Consider the following 24,868-nt stretch of genomic DNA (forward strand, 5'->3'; position numbering starts at 1 on the left):
CACAAGAAAGCGCTTAAAATTGGAGATAAATTATAATACATAATAGTTATTTGAAGGAGGGAGACCTTGTGGAGGTGGACTGTACTATGAACTGAATCCCTGCTAAAGTTTTTAAAAAAAGCATGTGCTGACCCCTGCTGGTTGCCCTCTTTTCTGTCTCTTCTTGGATTTCTAATTTGCGGATTATTCGTTTTGGAAAGGTACTAAATAGGCTATGCTGAATGTAAATGTGTGTTTTTTCGGCCACAAAGAGACCGATTTCATGGATGATGTTAGCCTGGTATCAGCTGTTTTGAATTGAAAGTTGTTTCCATCAACAGTTGTGGGATTTAAATAAGTATATTTTTTCAACTCTTTTTATTCAACTAGAGAAAACTGTCTGGTTTCTAATTAAGCCTCACAAACCTATAGTACACAGAGGTGAGTGTAACCTCTCCAGATCCAGGAACATTTCTGAAGCAGATGACTCAATTTGCAAAAGAGTCTTCGGTCTCAATGGGATTTACCTGTATGAATAAAGGTTAAAAAAATAAAAATAAAAATTTAGCACATTTTTCAACTGGTGGAGATGTGGAGATATTTAAATTCCCCGGGCTTTGGGGAAGGAAAGAATGGAGCAACGTGACCTACAAAGGACGACTACGGTACACAGTAGATAGATACTGTGGAAAGATGTCACATCCCAGTTTATATACATGTCGTGATCTTTGAATTGAATCATTCAAATTCAGAGATACAAGCTAAATAGGGAGATATTAGTCAATACAAACAGACACATTAATGTTGCTTGTTTGTTGCTTGTTTATGAATTAATATCCAAAATTGGCTAATGCAACCACATTTTTTATTTATTACAGTTATTCTGCTTGGGAAAATAATTATCTTTGTGATTTTTATAGACAATTTCCGGGAAAAAAGAACTGCAACAAACCATGATAAAGTAGTACAACTTGTTAAGAGGACTATATAAAACTCACACTGCTCTACTTGTCATATGTATAGTTTAAGTACTGTTACTGTCTTTCTACATATTCAAAACTATTTTTAAATAACTTGTCCTATTAAAAGGGTTTTAATAATTATTTTTAAATTATGCATTTTTATTTTATTTCACCCAATATTTGTTTTGTCATTATAGGGTTGTGTTATGTATCATTTGCATTTAGTAAAAAATAATAAATTAATACAAAAGAACAGACAAATTAAAGGACAAACAGCAAAACAGAGCCCTGATCATCTTCTTTATTGCCATGACTTAACTCCCAAACTGTCACACAAGTAAAGAGATGCGGAGAGAATTTGAAATCAAACATTTGAGGAACTGCATTTACCCCAAACTCCCAAGAGTTTGAGGAATAAATTCTGCTTTGAGGTTCAGTCCTCAATGTCTGCAGTGCCCACCCCCTATAATAATCAAGGGACTGAAAAGTACCTTAATGAAAAACAAAACTAAATCTGCTCAAGCAGAGAGGAACGGTAAAACACAGCTGTTTTGGTCAGTTGCTGGCAATGTAACAAAGTCTTGCATTGTGTGCTTGTAGTTTTTCTTCCCTATTGATTGAGGTTGCAGAAGGCACATGTGCATTTCATGGAATTGCGCTTTAAGCTTTGCTTAGCGTGTATCTCTGGAAAATAAGACTGTGCAAATATACACACACATATAAACAATACACAAAGCTCCTTCAACACCTTTCAAGGAACTTTTGATTCCCATAAATATGGCAGTGTAAAACCAAAGCCATTTTTCACGTTTATCTGCTATAAACAGACAAGAAATGTGTTTTGCTTCCGAGACATTTTAAGGTTAGTAGGGAATTAAGGATGAAAATAAACGTCAATGCCATTACCGGAGTGTAAACATAAGGAATATTGTGGCCCCTCTATTTGAGAGCATGATGTTATGTAGCCCCAGTTTCTGCTGTGTATTAGCATTACATTAAACAGAGGTCAATATCCGCTTATATGGGACGTACGATTGTCTTAAAATGACACTTAGTGCCGATCTGAAGATATTTCCAGAATCCTCGAAGACTCGTCCTTATTACTGAATAATAACCAAATTATTACTTGATATAGGTTATGTTTGAATGTATTATTATTACTTAGAATTGTTTTAAGTAATGGAAATAATTGAAAAAAATGTAAATAAAAATGTTGAAAGGGGGTGTAGTTGGAAAATTGTTGCCATATTGCAAAAAAAGACTAAACAGGTCCAACTCATACTTTGTGAAATGAAAAACCTAATATTTCATTAATATAATAATGTCATTAATTATTTGTCCTTCAAAGTAAAAGCCCCTGTTCACAACTAAACAGTGAGTGAAAATGGATTGTATAAAGTACAATTTAGATAAAGTTTAATGTTCCAGCAAAGTATTTTTTCATCCAGATGGTTAGAAGAATCTTTGAGGATCCTGGCAGTACCTCCAGAACATCTATGTTGATTTCATAAAAACCTTTCTACTCTGTTCAAACTTTCTAGGTAAATATTTATCAAGAGAACCAATGACAACCACTGTTGCTTTAATGGAACTCTGCTGTAAACACATGAAAGGCTCAAACTGGGGGCCAGCTGCTCTGCTGCCGTTATTGACCTACAGGCCAGAGCGCTCCATCACTTTCACACTGATCATTGTAGCTCTTGTATTTGCATCCACAGCAGAATATACAATGTAGTGCATTTTTTTTTCTTTTTTTTTGAGGCACACAGGTCATGAGGTGACTAACCTGGCAACCCACACACTGTTCCCACTACATCCATGAGAGCCCCAATCAGTGCAAAAACAAGCAAAAACCACACACACACACACACACACACACACACACACACACACACACACACACACACACACACACACACACACACACACACACACACACACACACACACACACACACACACACACACACACACACACACACACACACACACACGTCTTTAGCATAACACTGAAGGGCTCCACCACCATCTCTTTAGTGCTTTGCCGTCAGTCATAGCAGGTTGGGGAGATAAAGCGAACACAGCAGCATATTCTGCCCCAGCGCCGGGAACCTCCTGAAGGCCTCCCACGCGTCTGAGAAGATGTTGTACTTGAGAAACACTCTGTGCTCAAGGCTAGTGGGCAAGCTGACGTCACGGCTCATGATGTAAACGCCATCGTTGTGAAGTGTGCATGTTAAGTTCAGGCCGGATTTGGACGTGTTCTCTTTGAGGTGGACCCACTCCCCCGTGGTGACGTTGTAGGACTGCACCGTGAGAACGTCCTCTGTGCGCGTGGGCCTGCGTTGACGCTGCCCGCCGCCACACACTGTCTCCTCCAGCTCGTGTGTGTAGCCGCCCACTAGGTAGATGGTGTCCTCCACCGAGAGCATCTGCTGCTTTCTGATGTGAACCGAACACGAGCGGAACACCGTCCAGCTGTCTGAGGTTGGGCAGTAGCGCAGCACACTCGAGTTCCTGTCTGTGTCGGACACAGAAAGAACAGACATGTTAAATGTTGCACTTTGGGCGCTCCGGTGGCGTTAGTGGATAGAGCGCGTACCATATTGGCTCCAGCCTTCGTTGCAGTGGTCGCGGGTTCAAATCCGACCTGTGGACCTTTACTGCAGGTCATCCCCTCTCTCTCTCTCTCTCTCTTTCTCCCCATTTCAACTCTGTACTATCTAATAAAAACTGTTTGAAGTTAGAAAGCGTCCATAAAAGCTACTGTTTCAACGAATTTAGTTTTGATTTGTGATGATAGAATTATTCAATGCCAAGAATTACATGTAGAATACATTTATTTTGTAAACTAACTGCAGGCTCTGAAAATGTAGACAAATCCCCCTCACCTGAAACTGCCTAGTGCACCTTCATGTTCGGGACTCTGGCACAAACCTCTCATGTTTGGCGGCTTTTCTATGTGGCGCATCCCAACTGTGAGCTATTGAGTTTTGGGGATACAGCTAAAGGCCCCGGACATATAGAAAATCTTTTTTTGTTAGTGATACGTTTTGCTTTTGAGAATACTTTTTTGTCCCCTCGAATATTTATTTTTGCTTGATACTTACACCGCAAATCTGATTCCATACAACAACATCTCATTAGTATTTCCAACTCGTTTCTATCCAAACAACAATCAGCAAAGTGCTGGAAATGACTGCAGGCATGAGAACAATAGGCAACAGCAGAAAGATCCTGTAGATGTGGCTGTGGATCAAACACAGTGAGCTGTGAGAGAGTGTAAGTGCTACTGGGACAAACGCCAGAGCTTCATCAGCCCCGGTGAGGTCACCATGGTGAAGGTGTCTGATGACTAGAAACGCCAAATGAGACATAGTTACATCACAGATGACAATGCATAAGAAGATGTATGTAACAAACTAGATAAAGTTAAAAGCTACGGTGAGCCCCCATTGTTTACTGAACAGTTTACACAAGCTAGGCTGTATATATACACCAGATTTTCTTTTTTCAGCGCACACACAGTACAGACAGGTAGCAGATCGTGAGGAGATATTCGCTGATTTTGACTAACATTTATTTTGCCAACAAGCGTTCTCCAGAATCGTGGACTCCACCTTTAACTAGTGTAGTTTGATAACTTGATTGTCACTACAAGCAACCCTACACAATTGCTCAGCAGACCTCCAACATGGAGCAATAGGCCCCACCAGGCTATTTAGACTATACTGTCTATATCCAAGAACAGAGCAGAAAGCAACACTTATTGATCATAGAAACATGATGGTGCTGAGTAATACCAACCTCTTGCAGTGTAGCCCCCCATGATGTAGATCATCCCCTGGCATTCACAGGCAGAGAACTCAGCCAGCGGGTCAGGCATTGAGGACACACAGGTCCACCAGTCCTGCTCCGGGCTGTAACACTCCACCGTGCCCAGACACTGGCCCCCCACAGCAAACAGCCGATCCTGCACCGCCAGCAGCTTGAAGTTAGACCTGGTGGAGAGGATGCACTGAGTGAATATATGACATCACAGCTAGTAGCTACTGATGAGCTACTCTTTGGTTTAATCTTACTGTGATGGAACATTTCTATTAAAAATGTATATAAAGATTGAATTACTTTAAACCACACATACATCATGCCATTAAAAAAAGTTATATTTTTCGTGTTGGTATTCTGTTTCGTTCCATGCACTGCTTTACCTCTAATGAAAAATAAATAATTGTGTCAATCGACTATGAATCTACTATTATGACAATGTCTATGAAAAAAACTGATCTGCCGCCCCTTAAAAGGAGGTGTCAGTGATTCTGGACACTTGTTGTCAACATCTCTTTTTTTCCAAATCAGTGAATATCTCCTCATGATCCGCTACCTGTCAGTTCTGTGTGTGTGTGTGTGTGTGCTGAAAAAAAATAATCCAGTGTTAATAAACGGCCTATAGGCTCTTGAATTGGATTGGAATTGCTTTGTGTTTGTATTGTCGTGTTTCTCTTTGGGAACCCCCTCGAAAACTAATTGCTACAAAAACTCAAGTTTATCCCATCGAAATTGAAATTTGTGGATCTGTTTTATATACCTCTTCTGGTTGAGCGGGGCCACCTGGTTCCACTCGTTCCTACAGGGGTTGTAGCAGTGCACCGCGGAGATCTCCTGACTGGACGTCCTGTATCCGCCCACTATGAACAGATAGTTATGTAGCACAGCCGACCCGTAGCCTCTCACGTTTATCATATCCGGAGGCAGGTTATTGGCGAGCGGCTTCCAGCGCTGCTCCACCTCCCCGTACCTCAGCATAGACCAGGGTTCATCTTGATCAGGCATCTCTAGGGACAAACAAGTGAAGTCTCCTATGGCTACCAAGGTGGCGGTTCCTTTCATACGCATCTCCCTAACCTGTTCCCTCACAGCCAGGGGAAGGCTGCCGAACTCGGGCCTTCTCAACATGGGATGGTAGTAGCAGCTCATGTATCGGAGGCAGGCGTGGCGCAGGTCGTGCGTCCCGTAGACTTCAGAGAGGTTGTACAGGTCCACACAGTTGTCCAGGCGGATCTCTGACGTGAGCAGCTTGAGGATGGAGGTGACTTGCAGGAAGGAGGCCGTCTCGATCAGGTCCTCCAGGGTCTCGTTCACCACCTGGACCTGGATTTCAAATTAAAAGATGGATAGATTAAAAGCTAATTAATGGTATGTTTAGTCGGATCAGACCAATATCTGTGATTACTAAGCCGATTAAAACAAGCAAACAAATAATGTCTACAGACACTGAAGGCAGCCTCTTCAGTAAGGGTTGCTGTGTGGAGTAATGTTAGCGCTTCTTACCCAAATATTTACCTTGGATTTTTTTTGTATAATTACAGAAAGGAATCCAGAAGTCTCTTGTGCCGATATTTAACAGAACCAACACCAGGGAAGTGCAATAGACGATACACATTTTATTAAAAAAAAAATTCTGTCAAGTGTCATGTTGACATTAGTTTTTCATTTGATTTATTATTACATTTTTGTATTTAATTAAATGCAAAAAAACAACAATGTGATATGGCATTAGGCCTATATGTCGGCCTGCTCTATATCGGTTATCAGCATCGGCCTTTGAGAAACCCATATCCGTTGACCACTAATTTAAAAAAATAAAATGTTAAATTGTCAAAACACACGACTACGATAACAACCAAACAACAACAACAACAACAACAACAACAACAACAACAACAACAACAACAACGACACAAATACAAACTTTGGATGTGTTGATGAACTCCAGCACGAGCTCCAGGCCCGGGACGCTGAGCCCCTGCAGCTGAACTGAGTCCTCCGTGGACTCCCTCATCCCGGAGCTGTACAGTGCGCGGAAGTAGTCGCTCTTCTCAATCAACTTCTTCTTATTCACCTCATAGATTTTATCATCCATAACAATGGCGATATTCTGGTCTGATGCCATGGTGAATACTTTTTTTTAACGTTTTCTTTCCACTTGCCCTGTTTAGTCTGTCAGCCTCCTCCTCCGCAGCATCAGCGTTAACATTTCCCCGCCGAGGGAGCTCTGTGGCCGGGCTATATATGGTAATGTTCAGCCCATAGATCTCCACGGAGCTGCTCCACAAACTCGCCAAAAACAACCTTTTTCTCTGATAATTATTCCTCGACAACCTGTTAAAAAGTCGCCCCAGTCACTGAAGACATTTCCCAAGTAGCGCAGTTTATTTCTAACACTGATAGAAACATTTTACGGGGCATTTTATCAGAGTTTAGCCACACGCAGCCGAGCTGTCGAATGTTTACTGTTTTGATTCTGCACTCTCCGTGACGTCATTTCCTGGTTTTTAATACTTCTTCTTCTTTGTGAGGATATTTGTGTAGAGCTGGTGTGTGTCGCCATCCTATGGTCGCCACCTACAGGTTAATCTTTCGTATTGGTTTGACCATAATTTGACCCTACAAAATGTTCACAATAGACGAAAATTATAACAAAATAAAACGTAGATTAATGTAGCATATGAAATATTGACATGTTACAATAATATACACGCAGGCTACATCGAGGATAAAAATAATAGGCAATTTATTGTTTGTTTATTTTATGTAGCACAATTCCGACACAAGACTTGGCACGTGTTTTTCAGGCAACAGATCTGAATCACTAGGTTTAAAAACCCGTTGAGTTATCACTAAACATTTCTAAAGGATTTGGTATTGAAGCTCACAAAGAATAAAGGAAGTTTGATCCTTTTGAAAAGCTGACACATAAAGAAAATTGTCTTTTAAATGTTGTTGTAGGCCTAGGTCTTAATAATTAGAAATCCTCAATTTCCTACATGTGGACTCGGTAAGTGAGTAAAAACTTGCCCTCTAAGAACCACTGTGTGAGTCAATTGGTTTGACATGGTTTAGGAACATGGAATATGTTCTTGTAAATATTATGAACCCTAAAAATAAGAAGACCTTATATATTAGAAAACATTCTGATTCGGTGTGATTCGGTGTAAAAAGCAAATGGAAGTAGGTTACATAAAGTTATATGTATTTTTTAATATATAGCCTATATAGATCTGAAAAGTGGATTCATTGGCTACTTGATGAAATGCAGAAATCCTCGCACAATGATTATTTTCCTTGTCAACCTAAAATGCAATGTTTTGCATGTGACTTAAAAACAATGGCAATGTTGCTCCTGTATCAGTGCAGAGGTATAATAAGCTCAGCAGATAACACGTTATCTCCAGCTGTCAATCAAGATAACGTGAGCTGTCATTGATGTGGCGTCACTGTCTGAGTGAAGGTTAGTACCGAGAGACAAGTGAAACTAGAAGTAACTAGACAGATCGAGACATGCGGTGCTTTCAAAATAAAAGCAAACAGTTCAAAATAAAAATAAATGTTTATCCCTTTAAGGCCTTTTTTGATAAGGTTCATATAGGCTAATACATTTTGATTGATTTAAATAACCAAAAATAAGGGGGATGGGGTAAGAAGAATAAAACCAATACGTATGTCACATGTTGTCACATCTTTCTCATCTTTATTCTCATTTATTCTAGGACTAGTTTTAATCATGGGCTGTAGGAGGCTATAAGGTTTTAATTTGAAAGCTGGGACCGGAAGTGTCTTCTTCACTCCATTTCTGTCTTGACAGCTGTTCTTGTTGTTGGTATTGGTGTGTGGGTGGGTGGAAGAGAGTGCAGAAGGCATCAATGTCAGCAGGCACCTCAATGCTCGGCCTGTGTCTATGTTAATGTAAATGTTCGAGGCTCCAGGGACGTCCGGCTGCCTCTGATCCGGGGCTGAGGATGCGGGAGCAGGTGTGGGCCTCCTGGTTCCCCCGCTGCTTCCTTCTGCTCTTCATCATCAGCGCTCATACATCACCAGCGTCTACCGCCGACGGAGAGCTGCGTCCATGCGATGAGGTAAATAGCCTAATGGTCTACTATCATTATCATCATTTATAGTGTCCCCTTGAATCCCGAAGCTATTTTAAAACACTTGTGAAATAGCATAGTTTTTTTTAATAGGCTCAAAACAGATTTATTCAATGGTAGCTTAAATATTATCACGCCTGTCAATCAAGTAGCATTAATGCATGCAGAAATTAACAACCAAATGACATTCATAAATATTTTTCCTATGCATTTACAAAATATTAACATTTGACCAGCCTAGCTAGATTTATAGCCTGATTTGCTCTGTGCGAGAACACGCGCTCCTCATCACGCTGATTATCGGCTTAAAGATACAGTGCGGACGGTTCATGTTGGCGCTGCTGCTCGGCCCTCCATCCCCGCTCTGAGCATCCACCTAACCCCGGGGGGCCGCAGCCAAGATTACCCGCTGAGGAGGAGAGAGAGAACCGGGAAAACTCGCGATCACACTCTATATGATCATTATTGATTAGTCAGTGTGGCCGGTAGACACAAACCATAACATTTCACAAAAAAATTAATGGCAATGCATTTTTGTTTTATGCACAGTGTTAGAATATAGGCTATTCTTTAAAAGAAGAAAGTTGCCTACAATAGGCCTATTTGCCTTTTTAAATGTGGTGGAATAGAAATATAAAGCAGAGGAAAAATGAAAAATACTCAAGGAAATAGGCTACAAGTATCTTTAAAATTAAGTGCAGCACTTGGTTTAGAGTTAATATAATTGGTTAAATTGGGTCAAATTGCTCTAAGCTACAGCATCACACTTAATAGGACAAATGTGAGAGTGGTATTGATTTTTCCTATCCAAACTCTTGGCAAGACATAGGGATACGTGTTATAAGTGTATTCACCAAGATGTCAAACAATTCCTTTAATGGTCCAGTTGTGGAAAGTTGGCTTCAACTCTCCACTATAGTGACCATATAGTGAAGATATATAGTAGTAAACTCATCAGAGAAATGATTTGGGTTTTGAGTTGTTGTGTGGCAGAATATTGATATGGTTTGGCCACTTGAGGCATTTTAAGTGAACCCACCAATCATGCATTGTCGTCAATCTATAAAATCAATAAAAGCAGCCTCACCCCACATCAGGCGTGGCACCCAAATAAAAACAATGAATTAATTGGTGCAAATATGTATAGACAGGGGGGTGATTAAAAAAAAGCAGTGGGTTAGTGATAGAAAGACTGGATTAGCTGTGATGTCAACAAAATAAACAATACTTAGGCTACATAAAATAATAAACACAATGTTTTGAATAAAGTATATACTGTTTTGTTGTACACATGGGTATTATGTGTAAGAGACTTAATGAAGAGTTGCATGTGGTCAAAGATGTAGGCTATAGGCTGGCTTCCAGTGATTTTCCACAGTGCTTTAAAATGCATTTTCCACCCGGCGACCAGACATGTTTTTGTTTGTGATTTTCTCTAGGTTTATACGAGAGATTTTTCAAATAGAAAATATTTCTCATCAGCAGATAAAAAAACAGATTATTGTGTCATCTTTCCTGTTGTGTGCACAAATCCTACAATCTCCTGACTCGGCGGATGGATTGAATTGTATCCCCGGTTGCTCCTACCCAACCCATCCCCTCTCTTATTCCCATCAGTCTCCATGACAACAGGCATGAGTCACCCGGGAGACCAGCAGTGTAACACATTAGTACATGTCCTTTTCACCAGTTCTCTTGTTTGGACCTTTATACAGAAGGAGAGTTATAGCAGGTGAATGTCGGCATAGGTTTGACACAACCATACGTAAATGAAGCGGTCGGCCGCTCGCAATCCATGATTTGTTTGTTTCTTTGTGTGTGCGGTGCGTGTGTGTGCGTGTGTGTGTGTGTGTGTGTGTGTGTGTGTGTGTGTGTGTGTGTGTAAGTGTGTGTGTGTGTGTGTAAGTGTGTGTGTTTGTGGTGCTGCATGAAAGGCAATTTGTCATTTGAAAGAGCTCAAACTCACCTATACTGCACACACACACACACACACACACACACACACACACACACACACACACACACACACACACAAACACACAAACACTGTACATCTGCATTCGCTGCCATTGTTCCAGTTTAAATAGCTGCTGCTTAGATATCAGCGCTCGGATGATTTGTTTGCCCGATGAGCAGCAGGTTTGGGGGAGGATTTGGAAATTTGCCAGAGCCAAGATTCAAAGGAAGTCCTTTTAAAAGTACAAAATAAGCCTTAATTAGGCTACTGGTTTTGCTTAATTTATTCTGCAATAATTTCATAGTGGAAAACAGATGCATAGTCCTTGACATTGAAAGGAAAATGCATGACAGACATTGCATAATTATTAAATCTGCTTGATGTCCTCATGCATAATTTTTACAGCTGTAAAATACCTAAAGTCTTAATACCAATAAGGCCAATCATATATACTATTGAACAAACACCAATCAAGTCAATGTTATATAGCCCAAAATCACAAATAGTTTTAATGAGGGAAAAAGTGGAAAAAAATCAATCTATAAATATTTTATTTTTAAAAAAATGGAGAGAAACCACACAAACATTTTCAAAAGTAAAATATTTTTAGGCCAGCATCTTTGACGTCATCCATAGCTTGAGTTCCCGATGGAGCTTAAAAGCAACCTCATTAAAATTATCTTTGGACAAAATGTTCTTCTGTATGAATGTTCAATCAGTTCAAATGATGGGGGACATAATGTCACAACCGGGTCGTCCTTGGAAGTTTAGCGACTGTTCACAAACATTGACCTGCCTATCCCTGCTCTTAATGGACCATTAGTGTAGCAGCGGCCGGTTGCCATGGTGACCGGGGTGAGCGCCAATGTTCAGTCATGTATGATCAGCTTTTGTTTAAATACTGTAGGCCTAGTTGAGATTCGCTTTGTGATCGTTTGCAAGTCATCTGTGTCCGGCGTGATTTTCCGTTTATAAAGTCTTGTTTGTAGTAATGAATAAAACAGACAACATTGGATGATGTATTGATCTTTGTGTGTGTGTGTGTGTGTGTGTGTGTGTGTGTGTGTGTGTGTGTGTGTGCGTGTGCGTGCACGCGTATGTGTGTGTGTGTGTTCTGCAGACACATTACTACTACCAGTACACAGAGTGTGACAGCACTGGGTCACGATGGAGGGTCGCCATCCCTCACAGTCCTGGCTCCTGCTCCAACCTCCCACCTCCAACCAGAGGAACAGACTGCTGTAAGTGCTGCCCGTGTGTGTGTGTGTGTGTGTGTGTGTGTGTGTGTGTGTGTGTGTGTGTTTGTACTCACGTGTCAATATAAACCACTCTTTCACCACTGTCTCTGCAGCGTTCTCTTGTCCGGCTGGTAAGTTCTTAGAGATGAGCACGCAGCAGTGCACTCCGTGTGCGGCTGGCTCCTATTCTCTGGGCAGCGGTCTGCGTTTCGACCAATGGGACGCCATCCCCGCAGGCTTCACCAACGTGGCCAGCTTCCTGGACCCCGGGCCCAACGGGGAAGATGTTCAGGCCTGTAACAGGTGACGCAGACACTCATAAACACTTAACCCTTTCCCTACAGACTAGACACTAGACACTGTAAAAAGGCAAATGTCCTTGCTAAAAAAAAAAATGTTGAGGCCAAACTACTTAGATTTGAGCCAACTAATTATCTTGTGTTGAGATCACTTTCATTCACGTCATGAAAATGTATCTTTCATAGTTACATTCACAGTTCGAATTTTGAGTTTGACATCTGTGCCGAGTTACTAAACCAGGTCAGTCAAAATATTGAGACAAACATTAAAAATGTGTTAAATCTATCTGAACAAAAAATAACAAGTTGGCACAACTTTTGCTTTTTGCAAGTCATAATGTGTATAAACTCAAAACTTGAAATTAAATTACACATGCATGATAAGTAATAAAATTATCAGTTGTCTCAAATTTAGGCACTTTCCCTTTAAAATGGAAGAGTTCTAGTTGGCCTCAAAATCTAAAAAAATCTGACAGTTGACTTGAAAACTTGAATTTCCTAACTCATTCTCAGTATTATAGTGCATGGAGTTAAGAATACAATCAAAAACACACCATTTTTCAAAGCTATTGATATTTATGCCTGAGTGTGTTGTATCTGTGCTGCAGCTCTTCGTGGACCCCCCAGGGTGTGTATCTGGAGTCAAATCGTGATGAGTGCACAGTGTCTCTGGTTTACGCCGTCCATCTGGAGAAACAGGGCTCCATTTCCTTCACATACCAATACCCCGACACCAACATCTTTTTTGAGTTCTATGTAAGCGCACCTTCTCACTGCTTCCTACACTACAATACATACTGAGATTTTATTTTGCCTATTTAATTGCCTAGTTTTGAGCAGCACCTGTTGTTTGTAAACTAGTATTTTGTGGTTAAAGGCTACCTTGTTTGTTCAGGTCCAGAATGAGCAGTGTCAGGAAATGGCCCAGACTGACGACCAGAAGTGGATTAAAGTCACCAACAACGGAGAATGGGACACGCACACAGTGAGTATCTGACTGTGTTTGAGTTAGTACTGTAGAGACTGTATAATAGCCTGTGTGCGCTTCAACTAGTGTACGTGTGTGTGTGTGTGTGTGTGTGTGTGTGTGTGTGTGTGTGTGTGTGTGTGTGTGCGTACGTGCGTGTGTGTGCATGTGTCGTTTTATTGTTTTTCAGGTGAGTCTGAAGTCGGGTATGAACATCCTGTATTGGAGAACCACGGGCATTGTGGTGGGAGGGAAGATGGTCAAACCTGTGCTGCTCAAGAACATCCAGATAGAGGGTAACGCATACCTATAACACAAAATAATAAACATAGTATTTTATATGAATGAATTGATTATTGAAAATGTAGTTTTTGTGTCAAGTGTGTGTAGTACAGAAACATTTACAATACAATAGTTGTAATCTGATACGACCAGTACTGGATAAACTAAGTATATAGTGACATCTTTCTCTTAGCCAACACTTTTTCAATAAAGTCAGCAATTACATATTTATTTTCAAATAGCCAAGGTAACATATTTGTGTCCTATTTGAAATGAACTTCCTTTACATTGACTTTCTTGAATAACCTTAGTCTCAAATCATGTTCAACTGGAGAAGATAAAATGTATTCATTTTTTATTTCATTCAGCTCTCAAAAAGTAACACAATATAATATGTACATTTCATTTGGGATGGATGTAATAAGTGTAAAAAAAAACAAATCCCCAAGGATCCCTGAACGTTGTGTTTTGATGCCCCAGGTGTAGCCTACACATCGGAGTGTTTTGCGTGCCGGCCCGGCTGGTTCAGTCCGGCTCCAGGCTCCTCCTCCTGTGAGCCGTGTCTTAGCAACACATTCTCCATTAAGGACGCGTCCACCTGCACGCCCTGCCCACAGCACCACTACTCACGTATGTACACACAAAGGCACACACTCAAAGTATTTAGTAAATGCTATCAGAAGAATAATTTAACTCTTATGAGCTGTGTTAGAGAACTGCATTAATCTACCTTATTGTTTTGATCCAACTAGTTAGATCTGGTGTGATATGGACATGCTGATATAAATTGGAGTTTTCTGTATACAACATCAATATTGGTCAATATGTTTGCACACTTTGCAGCTCTTCTATACATTTTTTGAAGAACAGATATTGCACATATCGTTTATAGATTATTCCTATTTTGTTTTGCAAATTAAATTTCCACTTTATATTCTTCACTTTTGTAGTGCTTAGGATACACAGCAAAATACAAAGGCAAATTATTTTGTGTAAAAAAACGTATCTCCTCTTTCAGACGAGGGCTGGGCGGAGTGTAAGGTGCGGCCGCCGTGCTCCGAGAAGGATTACTTCCAGATCCATACAGCCTGCGACGGGGAAGGGAAGGTCAGCCGCATCTGCACGTATAACATTTCATACAAACACACACGTCCTCATCTTTGTACAACACTAGGACAGACACAGTTACTAACAAACACACGCTCTTCCTAATGGGGTCTAAATTAAAGGTAAAAAAATATAACATTCAAATGTAGTTTTTCGATGATTTGTCCTACAAGTTAGTATACCCAAATGAAGCTAGATAATCCAGTTAAAACCACACAATTTGGAAAATATGTATACTTCTGACTACATACAATTTGAAACCATAGTTTTTTTGTTATTTTAAACATGGTTAGCATGAAAAAATTAAATAAATGAAGTACCGGTAATTGATGCTTTTTGAATGTATAAAAAATCTGCCTGTTTGCGTCAGACCCTTTTTACTGCATTACATTTAAATTGATCATAAACAGTGGCGATGTTTTTGTTGGAGCATTGTAATAGAAAACGAAAGAAGTCACACAATGTGATGAGAACGGAAATGATGAATTGCTTTGTGAGCGTTTTGCGTGTCACCTGATCTCCAAAGTCAACTCTTCTGATGGCGCTTGTCCATGACCTTGTCCTGTTCTGATTCACATTACACATAGTGCTGAGGAAGAGTGATGATTGTTGAAGATCACAAAAGAAACACATCCCGCTATACTCCATTTTTAAGCATCTCATTCTCTATTACCTCAAGTACAATTACGGTCATTTAAACATCCTATGAAGAACATTTAAATGTTTATGAAACAGTAAAAATGTTCCTCTCGTGATCATAAATGACCTGGAACACCAAACGAGACCATCAGCAAAAAAAAGCTATTTTTGAAAAGTTATTATTAATGCCTTTTTCTTGGGTACCATTTCCTGGTAAAACGATTTACAGCAGGCAGACCAGAACATCCTGTGTTTCCCGTACGGTACTAAATCAGGGTTGACTTTTCTACACCATCGTCATATTACCATTGTCAATCTGACATAGTCACATATCTAAATACATTACCTCATCACAATGCATCGCCATCTATCTTTCTAACTTTCTTTAATCCAAAGGGGGAAATAAAATATAACACAAACTGAAAGTTCCTTGTGAAGCCACCTTTTCCCTCATCCTAACCTCTGTGTGTTTGTCTCTTTCACAGACGCAGGTGTTGTATCGTTGGGTGGAGCCAAAGATCTGTGTTGAGAACGCCACAGGGGCAGTAGAGCTGCCGGCTACGGGACAGAGAGAGCCCTGTCCACCCTGTAACCCTGGTTACCACAACAGCAACGACTCCACCTGTCTGCCTTGCCCACCTGGAACACACTCAGATGGCACCTACGGTAAACCTCAACACACCTGTCCACCCCCCCAACCAAATACTGTGCTAGTAGTCTAGTATTTTTTAAATTACTTTCTGTAAAGTCTGGACTTCCCTGTTACACTCCCTTCTGGTATCCTATCAATAGCGGGTACAATAGTCCAGCAACCCCCTTGTATCTGAATCATTGTTATACTGAATGAAATGTATTTGAAAGAGCCAATGCAGCTGTATGATCCGCTCCTGAAAAGATGGTTCTAGTGCAAACATGTTTTGCCAAGGAGGAATGTGTTGCATGTATCTAAATAAAGTGTGTTTGTGTGCGTGTGTTTGTGTGTGTATCAGTGTGTACTGAGTGCCCTGCAGGTACAGAGCCGGTGTTGGGTTACGAGTATAAATGGTGGAACGTTCTGCCTTCCAACATGAAGACTTCCTGTTTCAACGTGGGGAACTCCAAATGTGACGACATGAACGGTGAGAACAATGACTCCTGTGCATCTTAGGCGTTCAAAATAGAATCAAATGTTAAAAATGTCAACTGAAAATCTACTCACTAACTAACTAATGAGTATCTACCCGCTGTCTACTCACTGTGTTCAAGTTCAAACTTAACTTGCAGTACAGAAATTGTATCCATCATCATAAATGTCCCTTCAGGAGCTGTTCTCAAATCAGATCACACATGAGGCTCATCAGCGAATGGACTTCCCCAGCTATCGGGGAATTGTAGATTTTACACAATATCTGAGTAATGTATAGACATCTTAAACTGAAGAACATGTAATTTGATGGGAAGCTCCACACACATAAAGACTAAATACCACCATATGTATGTGCACAGGTATAATATGAGTTCTTCATGTCTGCTGTTCCTTAGGGTGGGAGGTTGCAGGCGATCACGTCCGCAGTGGAGCCGGCAGTTCAGATAACGACTATCTCATCCTCAGCCTGCACGTGCCTGGCTTCAAGTAAGTCATAGAAAAACCCATTTTAAATACTGTATTTCTACACAACACGAAATATGTCCGTGTTGAAAGTATATGGTCTAAATGTGTGTATTTGTGTGGCAGGGTTCCAGCCTCCCTCTCGGGCATGACGGGCAGTGAGTTCGGCCAGATAACCTTTGTGTTCGAGACCATCTGCTCCGCCGACTGTGAGCTCTACTTCATGATGGTGTGTGTGCCGGTTTCTGTGTCATTGTGTGTGTGTGTGTAAGGAGGAGAATGGTTGCAATTAGGCCAATCATTTTTTACCAGCAACACAGAATAGGCGCATTTGTTTCCAGTTGTTTGGCCCAGCTTTTTACAGTATTCTGTAGACTGTTTCTAAGGCCACATAGAGAAATAAGAAGTATATTGAGGCCACCTCTGCAATGAATACTATAGATACTGCAATGAACACTCTAGATACAGTTTGTTCCCATGTTTTAATTAATTTGTGGCCACAAGAAACAATTCATTCTTAAATCTAAAGAATTTTTTGTGAAAGATATATTATAAGCTTGCAAGGCTGTAGTTCTGGTTATCTTTTTTAAAGTGTACTCTGCTGCCCCCTACAGGATATGAACCAGAAGAGCACCACGGTGGTGGAGTCCTGGGAAGGCAGCAAGGGGAAACAGTCATACACACACAGCATGAGTAGCAACGCCTCAGTGGCCTTTACATGGGCCTTTCAGAGGACTAACCATGCTCTGGACGTAAGGAATAACACACACACATTTTATTGTATGCATGTTTATGGGTATAAATTAATATATTATGTGACATTTAATTGCCATTAAGCCTACTAGTTTGAGGAAATACTTAGTGAGGCTTTATTTATAAAACCTAGTTATAAATTGCTTCACGCAAATAAAGACCATGGAATTGATGAAAGCAATACTGAGAAGTATGAAATTGTAAGTTATAATTGTTGTATAAGTGTGCGAAATCTGACGTTAAATGCACTTTAAAACCTTTATTACCCCATCCTCTGTGTGTTGTGTGTGTGTGTGTGTGTGTAGATGCGTCGTTACATCAGCGACATGGTGAAGCTCTACTCCATCACGGTGACCAACGTGCTGGACGGTACGGCCTCGTCGTGTCGGGCCTGCGCTCTCGTATCCCAGAATTCTCAGCGTTCTGGCTCGGCGTGCGTCCCCTGTCCCGCCGGATACTACATCGACAGGAACACAAACCGCTGCAGGGAATGTCCGCCCAACACACACCTGGCCGGGCGTCACACATACGGACAGGACGCGTGTGTCGCATGCGGGCCCGGGAGTGTTAGCAATAAGGTAGAGAGAGAGACCTCTGCTTGGTTTCATTTTAGTTTTTTTTTTATACATACTGTTAATAATTCCTAAGGTTTGGTACTGATGACAAAATGTTTGGATACCTTATATGAATATTTTTCATTTATTATATATATAATATATAACATATTTTATTTTTTTAAGACTAAAAAGGACTGTGAGGAGATATTCAATGATTTTGACAAAAAGAGATTTTGACGACAAGCATCCTCCAGAATCACCGACTCCACCTTTTAAAGCTTTCTCCCGGATTCTTAACACCAAATAACTAGGAGAATTGTGGTTCCTAAATGTGACAGCTGCGAAATACGGTTCCATAAAAATCCTGTTTGAAGTGCTAGGCCACGATGGGATTTAATTCCAGTTATTAGAGGCTATGAAAGATGTTTCTAGGAACCAAAAACACTGTTGAAAATGTACTCCCATTTACATCAATACAATAATTACTACTTTACTTTTGTAAAGATGTAAAAACAGGTAGGGTACCGTCCATTGTACATCTAATATGTTGCATGTATTGAAATCTCTTATGTTTCTTTCAGGAACATTCTCGTTGCTACAGCGACTGCTCCTTCTCCCACACGGAGAACAACCGTACGCTGACCTTTGACCTCAGCCCACTGGGCGCCGTGGCCTCAATAACCATCGGACCGAGTTTCACCTCTAAAGGCACAAAGTACCTTCACCTGTTCAACGTCAGCCTGTGTGGACATGAGGTAAATCACACACAACTTTATATGCTAGGCTAGTTACTGTTTCAATCTCATTCTTCATAAATACATTTAAAAAAATACTTGAGATCTCCTCCTGTTTTGGAACTTTGACCTGCTTTAAAAAAAGAGATATTATATTTATGTTTTTTTTAAATTGAGGTTATATAATATCTTGCCTGAAAAATACCATTTTAACTAAGCATACTTTTTTCTGGATTTATTCAGGTTCTCAGCATTTTACTTTTTTTCCACCATCTTTAAACAAATATTGTGTAGGCCTTTGTGGCTGTATTTCCAGCAGATTTCATTAAATATTCCAGCTACACACACACAACACACACCAACATCAACACTTGTTTTGAAGATGTATTTACAATAGGACAATAACTCACAATTTTTTTCCACACACAAACACATCACACTAAATAACATCTAACGGTATAATAAAATAACATAAAAAATATCAGCATGCGTTACCATAGAAACTGACAGTTTATCATTTTCCGTGACGTTTTACAGGGGAGCAGAGCTGCTATCTGCACGGACAACGTCACCGACGTGTCAAACAAGGACGACCAGAGCAACTCAGCTCAGTTCGTAAACTCAGTGGACAGTTTCATCTGTCAATCAACCATCATTCCTTCGGATGGGCGGGGCTTCAGGATGGCCATTTCCTCCCAGTCAATCAGCCTCGCGGACACTTTCATAGGTAAGAGCTTTCTGAATGGCTCTTAAGCGCAACAGACGAATCTGAAAAACACGCATAGAAAGAACTGAATTTAAAAAAAAACTTATTGTTTGCATGAGTTGTGAGTGGTTTGCAATGAGAAATTATTCACAAAGTGTCAATTTGATGTGTGGGTGAATTTGGGTAATCTGGGAAGTTTTTTTGCAATTTTGACTTCAGCGACCTATTGCGATATCTATCGAACACACAATATCAACACATTATACATTTCTGAAATCCCTGAGATGTTTTCTACAACACCAGAAGAAAAAAAATTTAGATATGATACCAAGAAGAGACATGCCACACCTATTAGTGTTTAGTCAATTATAGGTCATATATTTTTATATATTTTATGAGATAGGCTATTGGATTGTACTTTGCACTAGTAGTTAAGGACTGTAAATGCATATTTTTCCCATATGGATCATTTAAATGACTGTCCCAGATTATCCAAACCATGCTGTCCCAGATTATCAATCATATTTGATAATCTGGGACAGTAACAAAATATAAAACACATATTCAACATATTATTGCATATTTGGTTGCTTGAACTAATCACGAACATAATTTGATAAAAAATCAAGAGCATGAGTTATTTATTAAAATTTGATATCCTTCACATTAAATTGATCAGAATCCTATGTCACTGACCCATTCTCGAAATTCTCAGGGAAGCTTGGGTTTGATAAATGCCCAACCTCTTCCTGTGACAAACTTTGATAGAAAAGGAAATAAACACATTTGAGTATCTGTCCCAGATTACCCAATGTCCCAGATTACCCGAATTCACCCCTACATGGTAGTTTACTGATAAATGATATGTGCTGATCACGGCATTCTATAGTCCGTTATTTATCGATAATGACCGCCAGTATATTTTGGTAGGCCTTGGCTATGCAAGCAATAAATGCATTTTTAAATGGCCTAAATAAACCTAAAACTTCATAGGCAAATTGAAAAGGCTAGGCTACAGATGATGAGATAGGCTACATTGTAATACGAGGCATAGGCCTCTACACTTTTAGCTTACTCTCCTGCGCCGTCGCTGTTGTCTTGCGAACAAGCGATGCATCTCGGCTTTGTTCCGAAGAAGAAATTCCCGAAATCTCCAAAGCCTTTCGACTGTCCCTCTCCTTTCGGCCAGAAGCATTTGCTCAAACATAGCGTGACTTCTTCTCGAACTTCCCTCAAACATAGCGAGTCTTCTTCTCGAGTATTCCTCAAACATAGAGTGACTTCTCATCGTCATTTGCAGCCAGATTCCGATGAGGGAGGCCATCATCTGCTTGACGTCCTCCACCTTGTTCTTCATCGTTGATTGTTGCTCTTTTTTTAATATGTTACCGTAGTGTTTCGGTCCTTGAATTTATTGATTTATTGGCGTGCCATACCTGTGTCGCGCTACTATGATGTCAGGATACTTAAGTAGCTGCCGTGGCCCCGCCTACCCGTAACAAATAAAAAATAAGGGTGCTGTCGGAAGGGGAAAGGTGGAAACGCAAGCCATGTATTTTTTTTTATTATGTATCTTTTTCTTTATTATGTATCATACAGGCTATAATTTGACTGGTTAAGCAGAAGACCTACGGCAAACATAGAAAATGGCGCAGTTGACATTGACAAATGCAACAAATAAAAGAAAAAAAATGCAAAAATTCAATTAAATAGATTACCTTATAAACATAAAGTGACAAACATTGCTAGAAACAAAATAGAGGTCTAGTCATAAATAAAAATGTGTAAGTTATGATACATAATCAGGGATTGCTAAATTTTAGGTTAAACAATTCATTCTTGAAAATTATAAATTGTGGTTTAACATCAGTCAATCTACATGTGTATACATTTTTTGGTCATAGCCAGATCTGGAGTTAAAGTACCAAACCAAACTGTACCACTCAGTGGAAATGAAGCTTATCATGTGGTCTTCTGATAATTAGCCTGTTTTGTATATGAATGTAGGCTATGTTTCTTTCCAGGAGCCACAGTGGACACCTTCCTGAGTGGTGTGAGCGCCAAACCAGATCTTTTTCCTGAAAACTCAAAGAATGTTCCAGACATCAACTTCTTCTACAGGTACAGTAAAGTGTGAACAACAGAGTGTGTGTTGTGATGTTCTTGTTGTATTTTATTTATTTTCCTTATCCTCTGTCAGGTCAACGCAGGCGACCGCCTCATGTGATATAGGTCGTAGTTCAATCATCACAGTTCGCTGTAATCCAGAGAAGTCTGAGCGAGGAGAGCTCACTGTGCCCAGGTACGTCACAATATAAACATGTTCTGTAAGAATATCAGTTTTTAAGGCAAGACACCGCAGGTGAATAGAGTATTTTTTTTTTCAATTTATAGATATCATCATGAATCTTTGCTAGTTTTTACTTTATTAAAAAATACGTTTTAAAACTTTAAAACTATACATTTTTGTATTGCCATTTTTTTCAGAAATGTTTGAGTACATGTCAATTTGGCTTGTTTAACTAGTTATGTGTAAATTATCTTTAAAAACCAAAAATCTATACGTTTTACAACATATTATTGATCTAGCCTTTTTCATTTTATAAATAAAAAACTACTAAGGACAGATAATGAAAACGCATATCTCCTCCTTATGCATACCTAAAAAATTGACCAGTGCTTGAAACTGCAATGGTTAAAGTAGTTAATATTAGTGTGGACCTGGTGTGAACATGATGTAACCGATCATATTGTAATGTGTCTGTGCAGCTCCTGTCCTGCAGGAACGTGTGACGGATGCACCTTTCACTTCCTTTGGGAAAGCAGCGGCGCCTGTCCGCGCTGCACTGAGGACGACTACCACCAGATAGAGGGAGCGTGTAAGGGAGGGGTCCAGGTAACACACACACACACACACACACACACACCTACACTCAAATCAGATTTGATGTTTTCTGTCAAACTGAATACCTTGAATGAGAAACACATTTGTATTACTAGCTACAAATTAGTCAAATACTTACCTCAGAAACAAAACAAAAGCACACACTAGTTTTCTATCCATCAGAAATATGTCAACTCTGTCTGTCATTTGACTTCTAAAGCCAAAATAATAATAATAATAATAATAATAATAATAATAATAATAATAATAATAATAATAATAATAATAATAGTAGTAATAGATACAACAATTTAAAAAGAAAGCACAGTTAGAATTGGTTTCCTAGTGTGAATAATGAATAAGTCAGGGACATGCAACGGTAAACAGATTGGTTTGGTTTTTCATAGGATGTTGTTGAGTAGTATTCCACAGTCTGGGTCTCCACTTTCACAGGACAAGCTTGACTCTTATCCCCCTTTATTTCCTCCACTATCTCTCTAGGAAACCCTGTACATGTGGACCGAGCCCAGGTTTTGCACCAAAGGCGTGTCGCTGCCTCCCAGGCGCTCTGCCCCCTGTGAGGCCATCGCTCTGTGGCTGAAGGTCGGGGTCGGTGGCGGGGCCTTCACTGCCGTTCTGCTCATCTCGCTCACCTGCTATTTCTGGAAGAAAAACAAGAGGTTAGATAGAGGCATACTCATCAAGATCAGCTGACAGCTTTTTCCGGTTTGAAATGCAATGAAAAAAAATATTCACAGTAGTGGTTATTGTCTGCCAAATAATAACATATTGTCTCCCTATGACACTGTCCCTGTGGTCCTCTTGTCAGGCTGGAGTATAAATACTCTCGTCTGGTCATGTCAGCGAACAGAGAGTGTGAGCTGCCGGCTGCAGACAGCTGTGCTCTGGCTGAAGGAGAGGAGCCCGATGATGACTTGGTCTACACCCAGAAACCCTCACTGCTGGGGAAGCTACGGGCCATTGCTCACAAGGTGCACATAAGACTTAATTAAGAAAGGTTAACTCACTCATGTACTGCTAGGATTTGTTTCATTTTATTATCAAAGATCTATTTTTAGACCGGTTACAGCAGCAGGGCCCACAGTTTGGTTTACAAACATTTTCTCGTCTTACGTCTGGTTCCAGGTTCCTCAAAGTAATTTAGTTTTGATTTATGATGATAGAATTGTTCAATACTAAGAATTACATGTAGAGAAAATATTTATTGTAAACCAGCTGTCTCGTTGTGTCATTAAAAAAGGTAGTGGGCGAGATTTTTCCGTCTCAGTTTTCGTTGAAAAAATTAACATATATTTTATTCAAAACTTCAAATGGCAATCTAATGGTGGTGCTTATAGATTTTTCTAAATTACATCTTTCCAATGTGTGTATCTTTCAGCACGAGGTCGGCGAGAGCAGCGAGTCCGTGCAGTTGAATTCTTCCCAGTCTGATCGATGGGTCCTGGGATAAACAGATGCCAACAGACATAGACAGAGAGAGAGAGAGAGAGATGGAGGGAGGGAGAGAGAGAGGGAGGGTTAAATATAGGATGGACAGTCCGCCAGTGACAGTGTCAATCACTCCTCCTTATGTGTCCTTCTACATGGACCCTAGGTTACTGTGGACATTGACAATGGTTTCCATGTTTGCCACTTCGGATTCTGGCAAATTCTGGACCAATGGCTTCTACTCCTTGACCCCAGAAAACACTGGAACAACTCACTGCAGCTGCTTTAATGCCGTGGATGATCCAGGGCGGCAACTGAAAGAGAAAACATGCTTTTAATGTTTTTTTTGTATGTTTTGTATTTTTATTTATGCATTTTTTTTCTGTTCAGAGTCATGTATTTATATTAATGTTATTACTATGAAACTTTATTAAAGTCCTCTGTGACTTTGGGATTCATGTGTCTCTGTGTGGATGTTCAAAGTTTTACAACAATACAAGTCGTATGTGGATGGGAGACGTGTTGACAGTGACATGTCACGAACAATCAATTGACTGATACAAAACATTCTTATTTTTCTGTGCAAAAATATCAAACGTTTCATACTTCAAGCTTTCCGGATTTGAAGGAAAGTCTACTAAAACTGGGAGAAGTACCATGCTCATATGTCAGCTTAAACTAATATTCACAAGACAAAAGTTGGTTCGATGTCATGTGAAGTTGCACACATTATATTAAAGGATGGAAACCTCCATGTAAATCCTATAGCCTATAGGGCCGCAGACGTCTGGGACTGGACCTATGTATTAGTTTTAATTAAGTAGAGGATGTGGATACTTA

General features: G+C 40.0%; 2 protein-coding genes across 2 annotated transcripts; one reads left to right on the top strand and one right to left on the bottom strand.

Moving 5' to 3' along the window:
• Positions 1–2,986: 2,986 nt before the first annotated feature.
• On the bottom strand, positions 2,987–7,152 carry klhl42 (kelch-like family, member 42). Its single transcript, XM_080051330.1, has 4 exons — positions 6,693–7,152; positions 5,529–6,091; positions 4,748–4,941; positions 2,987–3,461 (listed from the first exon to the last, which is right to left on the bottom strand). Exons 1-4 carry the CDS (start codon positions 6,891–6,893, stop codon positions 2,992–2,994), a joined length of 1,428 nt encoding a protein of 475 aa, XP_079907456.1. The 5' UTR covers positions 6,894–7,152; the 3' UTR covers positions 2,987–2,991.
• A 1,587-nt stretch (positions 7,153–8,739) lies between these two features.
• Positions 8,740–24,050, top strand: elapor2b (endosome-lysosome associated apoptosis and autophagy regulator family member 2b; the record flags this gene model as incomplete). The annotated part of the gene is made up of 22 exons (XM_080051045.1): positions 8,740–8,856; positions 11,946–12,066; positions 12,177–12,366; positions 12,971–13,118; positions 13,258–13,347; positions 13,520–13,625; positions 14,092–14,241; positions 14,630–14,718; positions 15,843–16,023; positions 16,347–16,475; positions 16,879–16,969; positions 17,072–17,174; positions 17,560–17,697; positions 18,004–18,276; positions 18,837–19,010; positions 19,527–19,716; positions 21,720–21,816; positions 21,896–21,997; positions 22,465–22,591; positions 23,081–23,259; positions 23,409–23,571; positions 23,979–24,050. The coding sequence occupies 22 exons, from the start codon at positions 8,740–8,742 to the stop codon at positions 24,048–24,050; spliced, it is 3,030 nt and encodes a 1,009-aa protein (XP_079907171.1).
• Between the last annotated feature and the right edge of the window lie 818 nt (positions 24,051–24,868).

This window comes from Ammodytes marinus, assembly GCF_949987685.1.
Source record: "Ammodytes marinus genome assembly, chromosome: 22".
NCBI classification, from domain to species: Eukaryota; Metazoa; Chordata; class Actinopteri; order Uranoscopiformes; family Ammodytidae; genus Ammodytes; species Ammodytes marinus.

Excerpts from the sequence above, each read along its gene's own strand:
- klhl42 (XM_080051330.1), bottom strand. The coding sequence starts at position 6,893 with ATGGCATCAGACCAGAATATCGCCATTGTTATGGATGATAAAATCTAT. Across the intron at positions 4,942-5,528 it reads GCCCCGCTCAACCAGAAGAG|GTCTAACTTCAAGCTGCTGG; the intron begins GTATATAAAACA and ends CCTCTCCACCAG. Across the intron at positions 3,462-4,747 it reads GGGGGGCTACACTGCAAGAG|ACAGGAACTCGAGTGTGCTG; the intron begins GTTGGTATTACT and ends TGTCCGACACAG.